Source organism: Varanus komodoensis, unplaced genomic scaffold (genome assembly GCF_004798865.1).
Source record: "Varanus komodoensis strain SLA01 unplaced genomic scaffold, ASM479886v1 scaffold1, whole genome shotgun sequence".
Lineage (NCBI taxonomy): Eukaryota > Metazoa > Chordata > Lepidosauria > Squamata > Varanidae > Varanus > Varanus komodoensis.
In genome coordinates, this window is record NW_025335268.1 from 95,428,285 (window position 1) to 95,447,980 (window position 19,696).

Sequence of the window (19,696 nt, forward strand, 5' to 3'; positions counted from 1 at the left end):
GAGGTTTTGTTCCCTATTTTGACAGTTTTGTTAACATAATAGAGATTGGGCCAGAGAATGGTTAGAAAGTACCTGCCAAAATTCTGCTGAAAGCAGGCAGGTTTGGTCCTGAAAAGTGCCTTAATGGAAGTTTTCTTGGGAAGTCTATATAAACTATTCTGAAGCACTGAGGAAGAACATCATTACATTTATAAATGACATAAGTCTGCATATATGTGACTGACATGTCAATTGAGAACCACTCCAGGGTTACACTTAGTCTGTGCTATTCTCCAGAAGTAGTTATGCTGATCATGCCAACATTAGCTAATCCTCTTCATTGGCTTTAAGTTTGCTAACCTATTCTTCATTTTGCTTCTGCAGTTCTGCTTTTAAGATCAGCCTGTTAGCCATTTCAGAGAGATCAGAGCCATGAGGGCTAGAACAGCTAAAGGTGCAACTCTATACTTGTTTAGACAGAACAAAGTCCTACATCCCTGGGAAGTACTAGGAGTGGTAGGATTTCATTTTCCAAAGATTGCATTACATGTGTTAAGTCATTATCAGGCATGTTTGACTTGACAGCTGGAATGCATTATAATTATAAAATTATTGTATGCTTATCTTCCACTTTGTACAACAAACAATATAACCTCTTCATTGTTGGTCTTTGATAAGATGGTCAAAGACCCAACAACTTTTGCTAGATAATATACTTAGAATCATAGAACAGTAGAGTTGGAAGGGTTCAAGAAGACCATCGGGTCCAACCTTCTGCTGTTGCAGGACACCAGTTTACACTGTCCCGCTCAGATGGCTGTCCAGTATCTTGTGTTATACCTGTAATTCGTTCCTTAAAACTTAAATCAGATTTCCTTTGTTGTAATCTTGATAATAATGCTAATTAGAAACTTGGTTGTCTCAGTAATTTAAAAATGGCTTAGTTTCCCCACAACTGTAGCTTTTAGGATGAAAAATAAATGTTCTTTGCCCCCTTAATGGCCATGGAGTGGCTTCATAAAGCATACTGAGACAGAGCTCATTATGCATAAGTTTCTTCTGTACTTTCAATTAGGTATATGTGCAAATGTATTCATAGCAGTTGGATCACAATGTAGAGATACTAGACCATTCTAATGGATGAGGTCATTGTGACCTTAATTTTGTTTCCTTTTAATTTTCACTCTGGCAATAGAAAACATGAATTTCAGTCATGAGGGGAGACTGCAAGTTTTGATTACAAAATGTGGTATTATACACTGCAGTGTCTAGATCAGGGTATCCCCTTTCAAGGAATATTCCAACTTTATCTGGTAGCGTTTGGTGCCACTAGTGCTTCAGCTTGCAGTAGTAAGTTGGAACTGCAAATCTATTTACAGTGGCTAGAGAGAACTTGGAAAGGTTCAGAAGCATAGCATAGCGACAATATTCTGCCCCTTGTTAATTCTTTGCATTTGGCGGATTGTTTAAAACTGAATCCCACCGCCCCTCCTGCCCCACACAGGTACTGCTGAGTGTGGTAGGCTGCAGGACCAAATTGCTACACATGAAAAATAGCTCTTGCTTTAGCAATCGGGATAATGCTGTGATTCACCCCACTCATGTGTCTCGTGAGCTCAGTTTCTCAGCAAGCTCCCAGTTGCTGAGGTTTTTTGGCATGAAGCTCAACCTGCTGGCTTGCACTGAAGCCTCATAATTGCTGTATTGAAATTGAATTTTGCAGCTTCTCTTTTCTTTTGTAAAACCGCACCCTCAGTACTATTGATTTTTGTAGGTCACAAGACCAAACAAGACCGTGAAATTCCAGAAAGAGGGTGTAATATGTGCTTTTCATTTGCTGTCCAAGGGTTTTTGTTCTTTATTGTAGAAACCTAAAAGAACAAAGGGATAGCTGAATTGTTGACTCTAGCAATATGCCTTATATATGTGCTTTCTGTCTAGTTTTGGAAAGCTTTTGTCCCAGTTTTAGCCTTGTTAAAAGCTTAACTTGCCTGCACAATGATACTTTTCCTAGCATTCAAAAGGGGCCTAGAATCTTTTGCCTGTTTGCAAAAGTGCTGAAAAGTACTGCTCCGCTCCTCACTGTTGGTATACTAAGAGAATATTAATTTTCTTTAACCCCATGTAAGAACAGTGAACCAGATACATGGCATATCGTTAACTCTAACATTGATTCATTAACTATAAACCAATTAGAGAGCTGCAGGTAAATTTGCACAGGCTTATGCTGCTGCCTACAATACTAGTTCTGTTAATGAAGGTCTGAGGCCTGTTCAAGCTTTCATCGCTCTTTGATCCCGTTTCTAAAACATTGTGTGGTTTTGTGTTTATGTGTGCATTTATGTTCATGTGTGTGTATATAAGTATATATAAAAATAGAAATTATTACCTGTTTTTGCTTAGTGAAAACTTATTTCCCATGATAAAGGGAAAGAGAATAGATACATTGTGAGTCTGATAAACTAAAAGTTGTAGAAGTTGTTAATGGTAATCCATTCCATTTGTGTTGGACATTTTTGCTAGGAATATTTGCTTGTGCTTGGCAGAGGTGGATATTATTTTCCAAAGGTATGGAAATGTGAAGGTTCATGAAAAAATGGAAAAATGTGAAAAAAATCTAGAAAGACTGTTTTTCTGAAAAACTGAACTATTTTGTGTTATAAAATATTTTAGAATGATGAAAAAGGTTAACATGGTGTTCATATATTTTTATTCCCCCAGTTTTATTCCCCCCCCCAAATGTTTTCTAAAACCTCTGTAATAAGGAAGATTTTTATAAGAAAACTAGAGATGTACCATTTCTGGAAATTTTAAAGCAGTTTTCTTTTAAGGGTTTCCTAGCATAGTTTTTTCTGTTCCTTCTGCACAGAGCAGAATCCAATCAGTTGCATCCTTGCATCTCAGAAGTCTCTGAACTTGGAATCTTTTGAGATTTTTAAGCCTTTTCAGGAGGATCAGTAGAGGCAATATTTTCTTTCCTGTCCTTTGTGTCTGGCAGTTTTCACTCGATGGGCTTTTCAACCTGTCTAGTGAGGGTACGTTAAAGGAATGAGAGTGGAGGAAGCTTAGGATAAACCAGTCATTTTTGAGTTTATTTATTTAGAAAATTAAAATTAAAACACCACTAGTTTGCTGGTGTGGTTCTCACCTTACTTACTAACAAGGGGGTAAGGTCTGGGGTTGGGTCTCTGACTCAGCTTTCCAAGGTCAGAGCACTGTCTCTGATGTCAGTGGGATTTTCCAAGCAATTCTTTGGTCCCTGGAATACTCCCTGGGGACCATAGGATTGCTCTTTTCTTGATCTACTATATCTTTTGGTGATAGACATTTAGGGATGCTCCATATCTTGCACAGTTTCCCAATATCTGACTAGAGTTGCATTAAGATCTGTGAAGAAAATATGCATTCTTCACTATTTGGGTTTTGTTCTATAGATTCCTGAGTTTCTTACCTTGTTAAATGTTGTAGCACTCAGTATATATAGTCCTGAATTCCATATGTGAAAGCTCCTCATGCAATAGAACAACATATGGCTTCTCAAATCCTTTTTTGTTTTTAAAAAGAACAACATTGGATCTATTACAACTCATGCCTCAGTTTTAAATAATGTTCTCAATTAAATTTCACTGTTAGGGATTGCTGCCTGAACTATACAATCTCTTTCCCATCACTAACACAAACCCAGAAATCCAAAAGCATGGGATTAGAACTTGATTAATTAGATTAGAACTCTGGATATCGTCTTTCAAATGAACAAAAATGTTGAAAGAGAATTGTTTACCAAATATACAAAATATCACTCTTCAAATAGTCTTGAGATTGCAGGAAGATTCTTAAACATGCTTAATAACCATTTCTAATCTATTTCTAGTCTAATCTGTTTCTAATACTTCAAAAGAGTCTTCTGCGGCAAATTGAACTATCAAAAGCTTTTCTTTCAGGCCAGATGTCCCTAAGCTTTATCCCAGCCATTGGCTGTCAAGCAGAAACAGATGTTTTGAACCAGTTTTCAGCTGTTTTCATCCAACCTAGATAATACTATGATGGTTCTAATGTATAACTTAACAGTGACTATGAAGTATTTAGCACCATACTTTTTCTAAGATGACTTAGCATAATTTGAGAAGATGTGAGCACTATGGAAGTTTACCTCTAGAGAGCTTTTCAGAATTATAGAATGTCTCTAAATCCCTAGGTTATAAGTCATGGCACAAGCAGAGAAGAAAGGTGGATTGCTTCGAAAATCTTCAGCTAGTAAGAAACCCTTGAAAGAGAAGGTTGTGCTGATGTATGATGAGATCTTCATGGTAAGAGTTGTACTATTTCTGTCACTGTGTCTTTTTTTAATACATGTCTGGCTCCTGTCCTCGGTATTTTACTAATACTTGGTATTAAGACTGCAAAGCGGAGAGCAGTGAATCTTGTGTCATGAAGTTCTTCTGGCAGTGTTTTTATTTTCCCTTTCTGAATATCACTGGAACAGACTTAGATGCATTTCTGCAGCAGGTTCTACCATTGATAATCTGTAGAAAAAAGTATGGTGTACTTCAGGGGTCATCTGTGCATGCTGTTTTATGGGACTAGAATGGTTAAAATAGAGCAATAAGGACAATTGTATTTTGTAGCCAGTTCTCAAAAGCCATTGTAAAAGTGATTCCCTTCTGTTTCAGACAGAAGATCCCAGTAAATGCAACCCTCGATTTTGGGAGGAGCTCTTCCTGATGAAGGTAATATAGCAGTGATTATAGCCATCTTCTTTCATCTGAAGGTCTTCATTTTAATCTTCCAGGTAGAAATTTCCAACCTAGAGTCATGTTTTGAGTGGCTCTGTGAATTGTTTTTTTCCTTTGTTGTCTGACAGGTGAACTTAGAGTATCTGGAAGGAAAGCTGGAGTCTCTAGATGGTGAAGAGTTAGTGAAGATAAAAGATAATATTAACTGCTTGTTCCAGCACTGCATCCGAGCCCTGGGAGAAGAGCATCCCATCAGAGTGGTCAATGCATTACAGGTGTGTTTCTTACTGTCAGACATTCATATGATGTATGAAGAGGCAGCTAATGACAGTTGTGTTAATGCTGATGATGGAAAGAGTCCATTTATTATAAAGACCCTCTAAAATGCATACTTATTCATTGCACTAAACTAGATATCCCCTCCTGAGATACTGTTCACATTTGGACAATAAGAATGCATTTTCTCTTGCTTGCTTCCTTCTTAGTCACTGTTCGTCAGTGGTTCAAGATTACTCCTGAGAATCATTGTGTGAAAATTTAGATTAAATGCAAAAAAATAATACTAAAGATCCTGTAAAATAGGGAAGACTGTGTGGCTTTACAGATGCTGGGCTACGACTCCCATTGGCCCTAGCCATCATGTTCAGTGGTCATGAATGATGGAAAATGTAGTCCAACAACATCTAGAGAACCACAGATTCTTCACCACTACAGTAAAGAAATGGAAGAGAACTAATCAAAGTTTAAATATCCCAGAAATGTGCCTTCAAGTTTCAGAGGTACACAGTTGTAGCTTCTTGGTGCAGAGGAGACTTTATCTAACCATTTTTGTCTTTCTTTGTGGCAGACACTGTGTGCACTGATCCGTGGAGTTCATCAGAAGAACAAATCAACATCTGGCTTTGACATCATCAACATGCTGATGGGCTTTGACAAGGCTGAGCTATGCATGAAAGTGAGTGAGACCTTGCTAGATTGCAGCAAGAGGCAGAGATATGCATTCTGCCAGCAGAAAAGATTTTCTTTTCCCCTTCAGTCCCCAAATCTGAAGAGCAGTGTGGTGTAGTGGTTAAGAGCATGGGACTGGGACTCAGGCAATCTGGGTTCTAGTCCCCACTCGGCCATGGAGCCAACTGGGTGACTTTGGGCCAGTCACAGACTCTCAGCCCAACCTACCTCACAGGGTTGTTGTTGTGGGGATAAGATGGAGGAGGAGAATGATGTAGGCTGCCTTGAACCCTTTGTAGGAAAAAGGCGGGATATAAATAAAAAAAAACATGTTTTGGTATAATTCTGGAATAGATTTGGAATATATGTGTTGGAGATGTGATGGGGAACTCATGTTGTGCAAGGCTTGGATTGAACTCAGTGTAAAAATCTTTACAGTAAACTGATAGTCTACAACTGAAGTGCAAAAACAGAACAGAAGAACCCTTGGCTGAAGCAATGTCATATTTCTCTCCCCACCTCCCATTATGGTATGCATTATCCATTAACAGACTTCAGAACTATGTGTACCATGTTTGTTAGGGGCTATTACTTGCCTGTGGAAGAAAGGATTATTTCCGTTTAATTGTGTTTGACAATTGCAGTACAACCAGGCAGTGGTTCCATTCAAGAATCCTTTAGGCAGATGCTGGCTTTACACTTTCAGATTCTGTTTTTGACCACAAGAGTACAGCTTATTTTAAAAATCTGAGTTGCAGTTCTGATGGAACAAAATTATAATCATGTTGTGTAGATTTCCATGAAAATCCACTTTGGTTAAATGAAACCCAGTTCTGGAGAGAATGATTTCTTCAGATGCATTAGATGATATCTGTATTTCTTGTGGGGTGAAGTATCTTCTAGTGATTGCAGCCACCTTCATCCCCATCCAGCATGGCTACTAAGCACAAGTTGATGGGAACTGTGGTTCAACACATTTGGCACATGCCAGCTTAGGGAAGCCTGAACTAAACATAATCTTCTTAGTTTGATAGCTTGACTTATATTTGTTTTATTGACATAGGTCCTGCCTTAGGTGAATCTTGATGGGATTCAGCATTGCATGGAGCATAGCATCAGGGTCATAGACTATGAACTGTGGGTGTACAGTGGTTCATAGTAACTGTTCCCTTTTCTAGAATCTGATGGAGAGCTTGGACACTCTACTTTGTGCAGAAGGTTCTGAAAGCCTCAAGAGTTTATGCCTGAAGCTTCTGCTCTGCTTGGTCACTGTAAGTAACAGATAAAAAGGTAAAGGTTTCCCTATGACATTAAAATCCAGTCATGTCTATTTCTTGAGGGCGATGTTCATCTCTGTTTCCTAGCTGAGGGAGCCAGCGTTTTTCTGCAGACAGTTTCCGTGGTCATGTGGCCAGCATGACTAAGGTTGGCAGGAGCTGGGACGAACAGGGAGTTAACTGTAAGAAGTATTTCTATCCAGGCTTGGACATTGTTGTGTTATTAATCTCTGATGAATGGGCACTTTAATTTCCAGATGATCAGTGTTTTATTGTGGAGATGACTGCTTTTAAAATTACCATTTTAGATATAATGGTTGTACATTAACAAAAAGCTGCTTTTACTTTCTCAGTAATGGATGATTCTCTCAGTGCATATCCTCTTTTAAAGTAGTTTAGCGCATCTGTCTAAACATTTTAGGGAGGATACCTTCATTGACTGTATCTTTCCTAAAGTAAGGGGGGGTGGTTTCTGCAGCCCACCTGCAAGAGCAGATAATTGTTTTCTGTTTTAATTGCAAATGGCATTGATTTTTTAAATTTTCTTTGCGAATATATACAAAACAACCAAAATAACAAACCTTCATTCCACCCCCCCCCCAGATCTAACAAAGAACAAGGGCAAGTCATTATGGAGAGACAGAAAGGGGTGTGAGAGAGGCCAAGATGTAACTAACATAAATATATTATGTAATACAGGATTTAAATCCATTATAAACTTCTGCCAAATAGAAGTGTCATTTTCAAGTTTAAGTTTCTTACAGTAAAAATCAAAGTCAAGTTGGCCACAAGAAAATTTCCAATTCCTGTATCGGTGTAATTATTAGGCATATTTAAAGATCTTAAACATGCTTTGCAGGTCAGGCAAGATTTTACAATAGCAGTGGTGGTGGGGAATGAAGAGGGAGCCTGAATTGATGCTGAAGTCATTATTTCTGTGTTTTCAGAGTTTAAAGCTGGAATGGAGATAGAGGGTTTGGTTATATTTGAACTGGGCTCTACCAGGTGCTGTGGTGGTTTTAGGTTTCATTTGGAGCTACCCTTAAGACTGCAGGAACGAGAAAGAAACAAAAAATGGTTGATACTCTGCTTCTGAAAATATAAAAACCAGCTGTTACTTTGGACTGTCTCCATTGTAGGTCCAGATTAAGATAGCAATACTTAATAAAGTCTCATTGATTTCACTAGGACTGAAGCATGACTAACTTAATCTGGCATTTTTTAACACATTGAGAACCTTCGCTCTATTCACAACTCAGGAGTAGCAGTGTTCTAATGCTTTTTCTGGTATTAAAGTAGCAGTAGCACTGCTACTGCAGAAACTTGTTGAACCGATAAAGTAACATTTTAGAAAAGCACTCAGAAGGATTGTAACTCAGAACTAAACCATTAAAACGAACTGATGATAACAAGCTAAAATTAATACTGCATTGAATAAAACTATTTTTTTATGTCATTCTGAAAACATGTTCATGTTAGGGTAGTTTTAATTCATTCATACAAAGCTTACAAAGATGGGTCTTCTTTACACAGAATATGGGAAAGTAAAATGACATAATAAGGGAATGTATTAATTTTTTCATTAGTGCTTCTTTGAAATAGCAGATAATTAAAATACCACGGATCACTGGTGCAATAAAGAAATTTGAGTAGTAGTAGATGGGAGCACATTTTAATTATCTTGTAGCTCCTAATGCCCTCCCCACCTTGTTTCCCTTTAGGTGACAGATAACATCAGTCAAAACACCATCCTGGAGTATGTGATGATTAATAGTATCTTTGAAGCTATCTTACAGGCAAGTCCTCCATTCCCCTCATTTCATTTCTGACTGGGCAGTTAATTTCCCATTGTGCATTTCTGTAAATCATACGTTTATACTTGATGTTGCTTAAATTACACCTAACATGAGTGATAGGTAGAATGATAGTTTAGTTGTCATGTTTTATTTTTGTTTTAGCAATTGCTTAGATTTTAATACTATTTTATATTTAAAAGTACTTGATATAAGAGGAGGCATACAATACTCTGAGCTAAATTTTGGAGCAGCATTAGTCAAGAGTAACCCATTTTTAGGAAAATCAATCTGAGCCTGTACTCTATTAATTACCCTTAAATGTGCTTATTTAAAAATAATATTTTAGAAAAATTATGTACAAAAATAAAACAAGAGAGTATTTCATGTCATTGAATCATAATTAGGTTTACCAAAGAGAAGAAAAAAGATCCGATTAACCCCAACAGTGTATAACCAAAGTGCATCTTGTACTGAGTAATTCAAATGCACTTTTGATCTTTCAATGGACTGATTCATTATTATCTTCCTGATTTCTCACTAAATAAGTACGTTTAACCTTGTAAATTATTTGTATCCCTCTCCTCAAGCTAAGAAATTGGTTTCATTTTGTTTTTGTGCATGTGAGAAAATGGTTCAATACTTTTTTGAGCTGTATAGATTAATTTTGGATGCTGTAAGCTTTGAATGTGTGTATCCCTTGCATCTTTTCATATTGACTGAGCATTGCTCTTAATTAATCTATTCTTTCTTTTGGTTTTAGATTCTTTCCAGTCTTTCCAGTCGCCGGGAACATGGTTATGATGCTGTTGTCCTGCTTGCCTTGTTAGTAAACTATAGAAAATATGAGGTGAGTGGAGTGCTTCATGTGGAATGAGTGCATAATATTTTGGATCTGGGCCCTGTAGATTTTACCTGGCCTTGGCAGAAAACTAGAAATGTGTTGATGCTTGGGACAGGGAGTTATCCATGACGATATGCTCTGTTTTGGAAGCATAATACTAGGCTGGGAACTATTTCACTTTTCTGGATGGAAGATTGTTCCTTGTAAATGCAGCATGAAAATTACGAAGTCCTTTTCAGCTTGGAGGTACAGAGGAGGCTGGAGGTCACTATACTTCCTGGGCCCTTGGAAGTTCAGTGCAGCTGCAGCAGCACCCTCATCTTCTTCTCTAGGTTGAAACTGGAGAGGAGGTCTGGCATTAGGACTTCTATAGGGCCTCAGAACTGCAGCAGCAAAACAAGTAGGAGTCTTCCAGCCATGTACTACAGGGAGGACATGGATGTTCTCTGCAGTTTTGCTGTGTGCTTCACAAGTGCTGAAAGCCTGCCTTTGAACCACGGTGCAGCTGTAGGAATGATCCCTGCACAGCTCTAAGGTTGGAACAAAAGCTGGACACTTTTGCACTTGTTTAATGGTAATGAAATGTGGTAAATAACAAACAATTGTGGGCTTGTGCTCTGATGTTTGTAGTGCCTTAGCCCTTAGGACATCACATCCTGGTAACTTGTTCAGTAATTGAGTGGTAGCAGGATCATACCAAAAATGCATCCTGCTTGAATCCAGGTGCAAATGTTTAGAATTTAGTGGTGTTTCTGGTGTGCTTTGTGTATGTGTTTAGTAATAATTCTGTAGTTCCTTCCTATAAAAATATAAGGAAAAACTATTTTATGAAATATGTTTTCAATATGAGAATTTTAGTTAGTTTATTGCAAGTTTCTTTCCCCTTAGAAAAGTTGTCAGTGTGGGAGGGAAGTTCCTAGTCATTAAGTTAGGCTTAGAGGGCAGGGCTATGTGGATTGCTAGCATTAATCAATCCCCCTTGATGATCAGAGGATGACCTGGAGTGTTACAGAGGTTGAGGGAATAACATCTATGTGATTCTACTGCACTCATTTTCTTTTTCTCCTGTTCACATGAGTTCTGGATTTTATTGTTCTTCTGAGTTCGCAGGATTTGAACTCACTGTTTTCTCATAGTGGCTGAAATAATTAATGGCTCTACAGAAAAGCATGGTACATCAGGATGCTTCATATTTCTGTAGTCCCATCAGCGGTAAATATAAAAAAGGAGAATTTAACAAAAGAAAACTAACTATACTCTCTTGACAGCTGACATGAAGAAGAGCACTCATCTGTTTAGAAAAATAGGACATGCACAGAGATGCAGTATTGCTAGTTAGATAGCACAGGGAAGGATGTGAGAAGGAAGGGTGGGGATGGCAAAGGCAAAAACCAGTCTTTTGGAACATATATGAATTAGAGAGACACTACCAACTCCCCTATCCTGTAGGCCTTAAAACAGCCAGCAAAAACAAAAACATTACAGTTATCTAAAACAAAAATTCCACTATAAACCTAAATCTGGAATGATGGGGAAAGATGACTGATCCAGTCGCTTGGTGACTAAGCATCCTTATAGAACTGTGTACATTTAATATAATAATTGTGTTCTGTACTGTGCTCCGCTCAAGTAGAAAGGACATAAGATACCAGAATAATTCATCTCTGGGTCTGGTGGAAAGGATGCTCTTACATTAGATTAATTTTCTGTAATCTGAGTTTTGCAGGAAATACAGCTACTTCCACCTCATTTTCTGATGCCTTTCCTAATTCTCTTCATATAGTTATACAGCCTTCTGCATCTGAAATCTCTGGGTAAAAAAATTATGTGCAAGCTGGCCCTTGGTTTTTTAGTGATGGTTTAGAGACTTTACTTTTTGAAATCAAATTCTTATTCTTTCATTAGAAAGCCACTTGGTGGGGCTCCCAGGGTGAGTGGCTGCAGAAGCTAATGTTGGGTCTTTTAGCCCAAAGCCGAAAGCTTTTAGCACTTATTCTGACCTGGTTCAAGACTGATAGCATTTCCAAATCTAAAACCTGAGTAGAAGCTGGGGAGAAGCAAGCCACTGGCTAGTACGTTGACATGACTGACTGAGGCTGAAGTCAGATGCACATGGAGGACACAGAGGGAAATCCAACTATCTTTTCCATCCTAAAATTGTGCAACAACTTCATGTCACAGTCTGTGGAAGAAGCATCTAGTCTGGCCACCCCACAATCATCTCAGACTTGATGTCAGGTGTACCGTTTCAGTATGAATTCAGCCAACCTAACGAAGCAGCAATGCCTGGAGGAGGAGGTGGCGGTGGCAGCACACCTGCGGGAGGAATGTGAGTGCCTGAGAGAGACGATTGGAATACTGGGGGGTGGAGGCTCTCCCAGAAGAACTCAAGGGGGCCGTCCGTCTCTTGTTACCCCAAGAAAATGCTGGACTAAATAAAAAAGTGAAGAGTGCTGAATTGAAAAACCGGCACCTCAAATAAGTTTTCCAGGCAAAGATCCAGGAGTTTTGCAAATTGTGCTATAAATTGAATGGCATGACTAGCAAGAATCAGTACCAGCTTATGTTGATCTGTTCAGAACACAGAGAAGGTTTCTTGATCTTTAAGGCCTCCAGCACAAAGATGCAGTTGCTGGAAGCCTAATTTTCCTGGTCAGTCCATGAGCTGGTGAGCCTCCATCTGTATCACCAAGACAGCATCCCTGCACTTCTCTGCACTGTAACTCCTGACCTCCACCAGATCATGGCTTAGCCTTCCTGTGCTGGTTCTGATCTTTGCTGTTTGTTTTATTAATTGTCCAGAGAATGTTGGCTACTGGGCAGTATAGAAATGTCAGGAAACAATGAATCACAGTTAGGAAATATGATTAGAGGAAAGAAAGATGCAACTGGATAAAGGTCACTAGAGTAATCAGATAAAGTCAAATGTCTCACCTGGAAAAAATCGCCTAAGAGTCAATTTTCTCTGATTTTTTTCTTAGCTTTGCATTACAGGTGAGAGAATTTCTCTCTCTATAGTTTTGTATGAAGTTGTCATTAAATATGGAGGACAGAGTGACTATAGGCAGTTCCTGGGTTACAGATGCCTGAGTTATGAATAACCTGTACTTACGAATGAATTGCCGTAAAGCTTATTCATTTATAAATGAGAGCTAAAGACAAACAGTTTGTACCTTTTGGAGTTTTGTGGCCTACTGTGGAAAATTGTCATCAGCATAGAGAGAGGGGAAACAAAAGGGAAGAGAGGGAGGGCCTCTGAAGCATGCCTTCTTGCCCCTGGCATTTCCTTGCTTCAAAGAGGAAGCACTGGTGAGGGGTGGGGGTGAGATATTTGTGCTTTTTCCACTTTTGTGGGGGTCCTGTGCCCCTAACCCTCATGAATGTGGTGGGCTAACTGTATATGGAAGTGTTTCTTAAGTGTTTTAGAAGTGTTTTATATGCCTGTTATATATGTGATCCGATTTACATACAATTTTGACTTAAAGACATTCTCTGGAATGGAACTGGTTTATAACCTGGGGACTATATGTATTCTTTCCTCATCAGCCTTGGGAGACATTGGAATAGTACTGCAAATCTTCCCTTGAAGAGTGTGTGTTCTTTTTTAATGTGCTATAAGAGAATTCGCATGTTGACCATACTGTTGCTGATCATACTCTGCTTCCTCTAGAGCCTCGTGAGCTGCTAAATGGTTCCATTAAGCTAAGGAAATCTAATTACATTGGGAGTATATTTGTTGCTTATGACTGTAATGCATGTCCACAAAAAAACAAAACAAAATTAGCATGCTTGCAAAAACATGTTTTTAGATGTTTTCCAAGTTTAGTGAGATATCTGCTCCAGTCTTTATTATCGATCCAGCTGCTCCTTATTATTTTTATTGCAGAATCATTCTGATTTACAGAAACTGCCCAAATCTGCACAGGATTTCAGTCTGTTAGACTGGATGAAATTCACACTACTGCCTCCAAAGGCTTTCATTATACACAAGTGGCAATACTTACCAGAACTGATATATTTCAGTCCTTCCTAATTCAGAACTGTTTCAGTCCCAGGATCCAACTTGGAACATCAAGCTTTTCTGAAGCATTAAATCAAGTGATTTAGCAGTCCTAAACTGAGAATTGTTCCCTCAGTGCTAATGAATACATGTAGTTGTAGCGAACATGTAGTTGTTTGAAGGAAAAAGCAATATAAAAGCATAACATGTATTCACCATATAAAAGTATTGTTAGGCTTATTACATTTGAAATATAAATCAGGTATTTCTGTTTGTATTCTCCTCTCTGTTAGGGTGAAGGTTAATCAAACTCTCCGATCTATTTATATTATTTTTGTCACTCATAAAGTAGAGCCTTTGCTAGCCTTTCCTACATTAAGTAGTGCAGGAAATGTGGTCAATTTATGGACCTTGGCTGCTATCTGTGCGGCCCAGGGAGCTCCTCAGCTTGTTTTCACAGCATAGCTGATCAGCTGTCAGCTGGGCATAGGAAAAATACAGCTTTTCCAGTACTCAGCATCAACTGTTTATCTAATTTAATAAAGTGGCAGTCCTATGGACATCTGCTTCTTGAGTTCATTTTGCGTAGTCTTGTTCCAGGTGAGTCTGTTTATGATCTCAACCTCAAGTATTTTCTACATAAGCAAACACCTCCTTACTGCATTCCTTTATCTGATCCACAAGTAACTCGCTGTCCTTGGTGTACAAATATAAATGGGCTCAGTGTGGAAAATTTGTTAGCTTAATTTGGATTTTCAGTGCAGAACTTTGGAGGGACACCTATTTTTTAACCAGGGTTTTTTTCCTATCCCAGATTTTAGAAGAGTGGTTACAAGTCCTTTAATTTGAATTGTATTTTACTTATTTAAGGCATGTATTGAACCTGTTTGATTTGCAGTGGCATTGTGTATCAGTTTTGTTGCTTTAAGGCAGTGGTCTGACTCTATCCAAATTCTTTTCATTGTTTTATGTCCAGGGTGGAATACTGTATTTTTCATTGATTGGCTATATACTCGAAACAATCCTGCTAATGAGAACATCAGAAGTTGCCTTTTATAGAATCCAACAGTTGTTCCACCCACCTCTGTACTTTACTGACATGTGGCAATTATCCAGGATTTCAGACAAGAGTTTTTCCCAGCGCTGCCTGGAGATGCCAGGGCTTTTGCTTGCAAAGAATGTGCTCTGTCACTGATGTTGTTGTTAAGTGTCATCAAGTCATCTCAGATTTATGGCAACCCTATGAATGAAAGCTCTCCAGATTGACCTGAACATGACATCGCTGTTTAGCCGTGGGCTGTGGCTTCCTTTATAGAGTCAATCCATCTCTTATTTGGTCTTCCTTTTTTTCCTGCCTTCAACTTTCCCTAGGGGGATAGTCTTCTCCAGGGAGTCTTGCCTTCTCATGATGTGCCCACAGTATGACAACCTCAGTTTTGTCATTTTTGCTTCCACGGAAGCTCCAGCTTGATTTGATCTAGGGCCCACTTTTTTGTCTTTCTATCAGTCCAGGGTTTTGGCAGAGCTCTCGTCCAGTGCTATGTTTTGAATGCATCAATTTTCTTCTTACCAGCTTTCCTTGCTGTCCAGCTTTCACGCCTATAGAAGATGATCAGGAATACAATGCTGTGAATGAACTTGCAAATAAAGTGTGGGTGCTTTTGTGAAAGGGATAGGCTTTGACTTTATTAAGATAGCTCAGTGATAAAATCTCCTCACTATGGCAGGTCCCTATATCCAAAGTGGAAATGAGAAATTGTGTTATGGGATGAAAATAGTGTCTCTGTTTAGAAAAAGTGCTATGGATTTTAGAGTTTCCTTAAAGTTGTCCCCTTACCGAATCGGGAGTATGCTGTAGAAAGGTTAGAGTCTTTGAGTACATACAGCAGTTGCCGCAATAGAAGAATATAGTTCAAAATGCACTGCTAAAGAAGAGATCTGTCAGTAAAGTGGCCCGGGAAAGTTGTTCCACTTACTCATTTTATCTGCTGGAAGGTGAACTGTGTTTTAAAAACCATATATACTAGGTGCATAACGTTAATCTGTCATTGGAGAGACCTATGGCAATATTGAGACCTGGCTATCTAAAGGAATGCCTCTTCCCCCTATCCTGACACTGAGGTCATCATTTGAGGTCCTTCTCAGAGAGCCACTCCATAAGGAAATAAAGTAGGTGGCTATCAGGGAAAGGGATTTTAGGACTGTGGCACCTTGACTGTGAAATCAGCTCCTCAAGGAGGTGTGCCTGGGCCCACTCTAGCTTTTTCAGTGCTAGGTAAAAACTTTTTCATTCATCCAATATTTTAACAGTTAAATAAAAATCTTAATTTTTACAGGTTTTTATTGCTGCTGTAACATTGAACATGACTGCTGTGGACTCAATGTTGCTATTCTATTGTTTTTATAGGAGTTTTACTGATTTGTTTGTTGTATATGCATTTGTTTGTATTTTTTGATCTTGTGAATTGCCCAGAGGACTGTCTCAGTTAATAGACAGTATAGAAATCAAATCAATGCATATATACATACATACATAATATAGAAAGACCCTTTCTCTAGGTTGGGGCCTTTGGCTTTGCACATGAATTCAGGTTACAGAGAGACTTTTTTCCTCTTGCTACCTCATTCCCAATTTTTTAACCAATCTGTAGTAGATAGTTTGTATGTATGTTTTACCCTTTGTTGCTTCACAGGGTGCTATCCTCATTACAGGATCTTTAATGTAATGATAACCTTGCTCTAGTTGTTTACTCAAGCCTTAACTTAAAAGTGTCAGATGTAAAAGCATTTATCATCATTCATTTTTCTTTAAAGAGCAGTTTGGTCCTAGCATATATAGTGATTTTGGTCATCTATGGAAGTGATGTTTACATTTATATAGCATCTCAAAGGTTCTCAGGGTGGATAAGAGCATAATTTTGGGAAAAAACACTCCCAACAATGAAAAAAACATGCAATTTCCGTCTTGGCTATTTCTGTTCCTCTGGGATTTCTTATTGTAACCTACTGTGCTTCTTTGAGCATGGTGGAATAGAAAGTTGAATATTACCTTTCTATACTTGATGAGAAAGACCCCTTAACTCAAGTTTGTCAAACGCTGAGCTATTGCCCTTAATGCTTGCTCTGCCAGAGTTTGAGGTTCCATTAATGACATCTATTGCTTGGTGCTTTTCATACCTGATCAGTCATGGGATCCATTAAAAACAGAGAGGACAAACAAAAAACAAACAAACATTCCTTTGTGATATGTCATCCTAAGCAAGAAAGCAAACAAAAACACTTTATCAAGGCAACTTCCCTGGTCCCTGTACACTGTAAAACATGTCTGCTATAACAAGAGACCCAGTTCTGTAATCTTTTCCCTGGCAGGTTTTACTCTCTCGTACTCAGCACTACCACTTGTTTTCTCCTCCGCCTTCCACATTCCTACCTTGTGCTGTCTAAGTGTAATGTTATGCATAGAATCATGGAACAGTAGAGCTGGAAGAGGGGACCATGAAGGCCATCGAGTCCAAGACCCCGCTGCTGCAACACACCACGTCACACCATCCCACTCAGATGGGTGTCCAGTTTCTTTTTGAATGTCTCTAGTTTGGAAGAGCCCACCACCTCTCTAGGCAGCTGGTTCCATGGCTGTTTTGCTCTGACAGTGAGGAAGCTTTTCCTGATGTCCAGCCTGAATCTGTGTTGTTGCAACTTGAATTGATTATTCCGTGTCTTACACTCTGGCGTTAGCAAGAAGAGATCTAGGACATGTCCACTTAAAGGTCAGTGAGTTCAGTGGAACTTACTATTCCCTGGTAAGTTTGCATAGGATTGCAAGGCTGTACATTTGGAGTGACCTCATGGGCTCCATGCAGTGCCAGGTGGTTAGTCAGGTGCTGGACTGTCATTTGTGACATGTGCACTCTCTTTCTGCTTTCCCGCACCACATCTCAGCATACGGGGATGGGGAATTAAACTTCCCCATCCTCAGGTCTTCAAAATTCCGCTCAGAACATGGAATGGGGGATAGGGAGTTTAAGGCCTCCCTTGCCAGTAAACTCTGCATTGGGATTCGTGGGAGGGAGTGGCTTGAAATTTGGCTTGAGATCATTGGAGTGGAAATGAGATGCTAGCCTTACTACCTTCCAACAATTCTAATGCAGTTGGCTGTTTCTCCAGTAGTATTAGTGGCAGGGAAGCATCAATCTGTTCTGCCCCCTACCAGCGGATGATTGAGCAGCTAGTTAGAGGGTGGGGCACCCATATTAGCAGTATGTGCTTACCTGGCATAAGCCTGTTAAAATCAGTGAGGTCTCTGAATACACATGCATGTGATTGTCCTGTAAGATACCATTTGGCATGTAGTAGTTAAGTTGTTGTCCTACTTTGCTAGCACTCAACTATTCCTGGCTTTGTTTCTTATAAGTCAGGTTTTTGCCTGTGAAAGCTCTTGGCACCAATATTTTTGCCCATTCTTCACATAATAAAGGAGTCCCTATTTTTGCTATATTTGCTAAGCCATACTATAATGCCCATTTTTCTTGATTTCCCTTCCCACAGACATGTGGCTACATTTAGACTCTTGCAGATAATCTGAAATTATCATTGAATGTCTGACTCCTGATTCCATTACTTAACACATCAGTTCTGACACAGCGTTTAGAACCAGCTGTCAGTTGTATCTCATATCTGCATGTACTGGATTGTTGTCTGAGTGGAGGTTAATGAATTCTTTGCACTGTTAGGAGATCTTTGACTTGAATAGACATCAGTAATAGTCCTGGAACAGAAGCAGAGCTCTAGGCATGTTATATGGATTTAGTTAATGGGACTGAAATTCCTCTTATTTCAGGTGCTTCAGTCTGAACATGAACCAGCAGGGGATTGCCGCCTGCTGGACATTCTGCATAATCATTGTCATATTGCTCAGCATGTGTATACATGTGTGTTGCAGGGGGTAGGAAGATTCAATTTTGAATGTTACTCATCCACAGTATACAACACTGGTATACTGATGGGCCCTTGGTCTCCACAATCATGGAGTATTTTGTCTCCTACTGTTTGTCTGCTCTATTCTTAACTGTTAGAGTGGCAACATTGCTAACAATTGAAGTGTAACCAGGCTTGAAGTAAATCTCAGGATGGTGTAGGGGGCTCTGTTTTTGTGGGAGGCTAATGTACCTCACGCAAAATTTAGAAAACCATGGATTTCTCCCTAACCATTCTAAACCATGGATTTAGAAAACCATGGTTTTAATTGAAGGACATGTCTGTAGCATGGCAGGAGAAAGAGGGCAAGGTGATGTATGAAGCTCTGTTAGCTTTGCTGAATCATTAAACTAACCCATGGCTGTCCTTCTTCCCACTGCAGTCTGTGAATCCTTACATAGTGAAGCTGTCAATCATAGATGATGAGGCCACACTAAATGTGAGTATGATAGGACATAAGGACTGTGTGAACTTAGCAAATTACTCAGAGTACTTTGAGTGCAGCAAAGGAGCTAAACTATGTTGTCGTCACATGTGTCTCCTGAGCGTCTTTCTCATTTCCTGTGACCTGTGCTACCGTCTCTTGAGAAACTTGTTCACTCCCCCATATTGTGTGCCTCTGAACTCAGGCCTGTCACTGTATTCCCTCAGACAAACTGATTGCCTCCCTTTCTGGAAATACAGAAGAGGTTCAGCCCCCCTATAGAGCAGCTCGCTCTCACACGCCAAGACACCAGCCAGTACCTTGGTTGCTAATAAGAGTGGGCATGCATGCTCTTTTCCTCAATTAAACAGTCTTCTGTCAAGAGTAATAATAAGCAGAAGGAGTTTATTTCACTTGAAGTCTGAATTTATGAGCTTGCAGTACTTGAAAAGGTGACTGTATCTCTAATCTAGGTATATGCAATTCCTGCACACTGTTCAGCAGTACATTCCTATTCTCCTTCCATTCTCTTTCCCCAGAAAAGCCCCACAAAACCACCACAGCTGTAATCTAACCACCCCCACAGCATCTCCTGTAGCATACATGGTTCTCCTCCTGCTTTGCCAACCTGATTCTCACAATAACTCTGTGGGATGCATTGAACTGCCAGAGAGCGCAACTGGCCCAAGAGTACCTGGTGAGCTTTATGGTTGACTAGTGATTT

The 19,696-nt window shown here is 39.3% G+C and overlaps 1 protein-coding gene across 4 annotated transcripts in view; it reads left to right on the plus strand.

The window, feature by feature from the left end:
- The window catches only part of ARMH3 (armadillo like helical domain containing 3), a 144,338-nt gene that overhangs the window by 2,126 nt on the left and 122,516 nt on the right, over positions 1-19,696 (plus strand). For all 4 annotated transcript variants that reach the window (XM_044436991.1, XM_044437019.1, XM_044437000.1 and 1 more), the window contains exons 2-9: positions 4,175-4,286; positions 4,650-4,706; positions 4,841-4,987; positions 5,560-5,667; positions 6,839-6,931; positions 8,659-8,733; positions 9,494-9,580; positions 18,931-18,987. In XM_044436991.1, coding sequence (XP_044292926.1) covers positions 4,185-4,286; positions 4,650-4,706; positions 4,841-4,987; positions 5,560-5,667; positions 6,839-6,931; positions 8,659-8,733; positions 9,494-9,580; positions 18,931-18,987 — 726 coding nt within the window. In that variant the 5' untranslated portion in view covers positions 4,175-4,184. The remainder of the gene's footprint in view (positions 1-4,174; positions 4,287-4,649; positions 4,707-4,840; positions 4,988-5,559; positions 5,668-6,838; positions 6,932-8,658; positions 8,734-9,493; positions 9,581-18,930; positions 18,988-19,696) is intronic.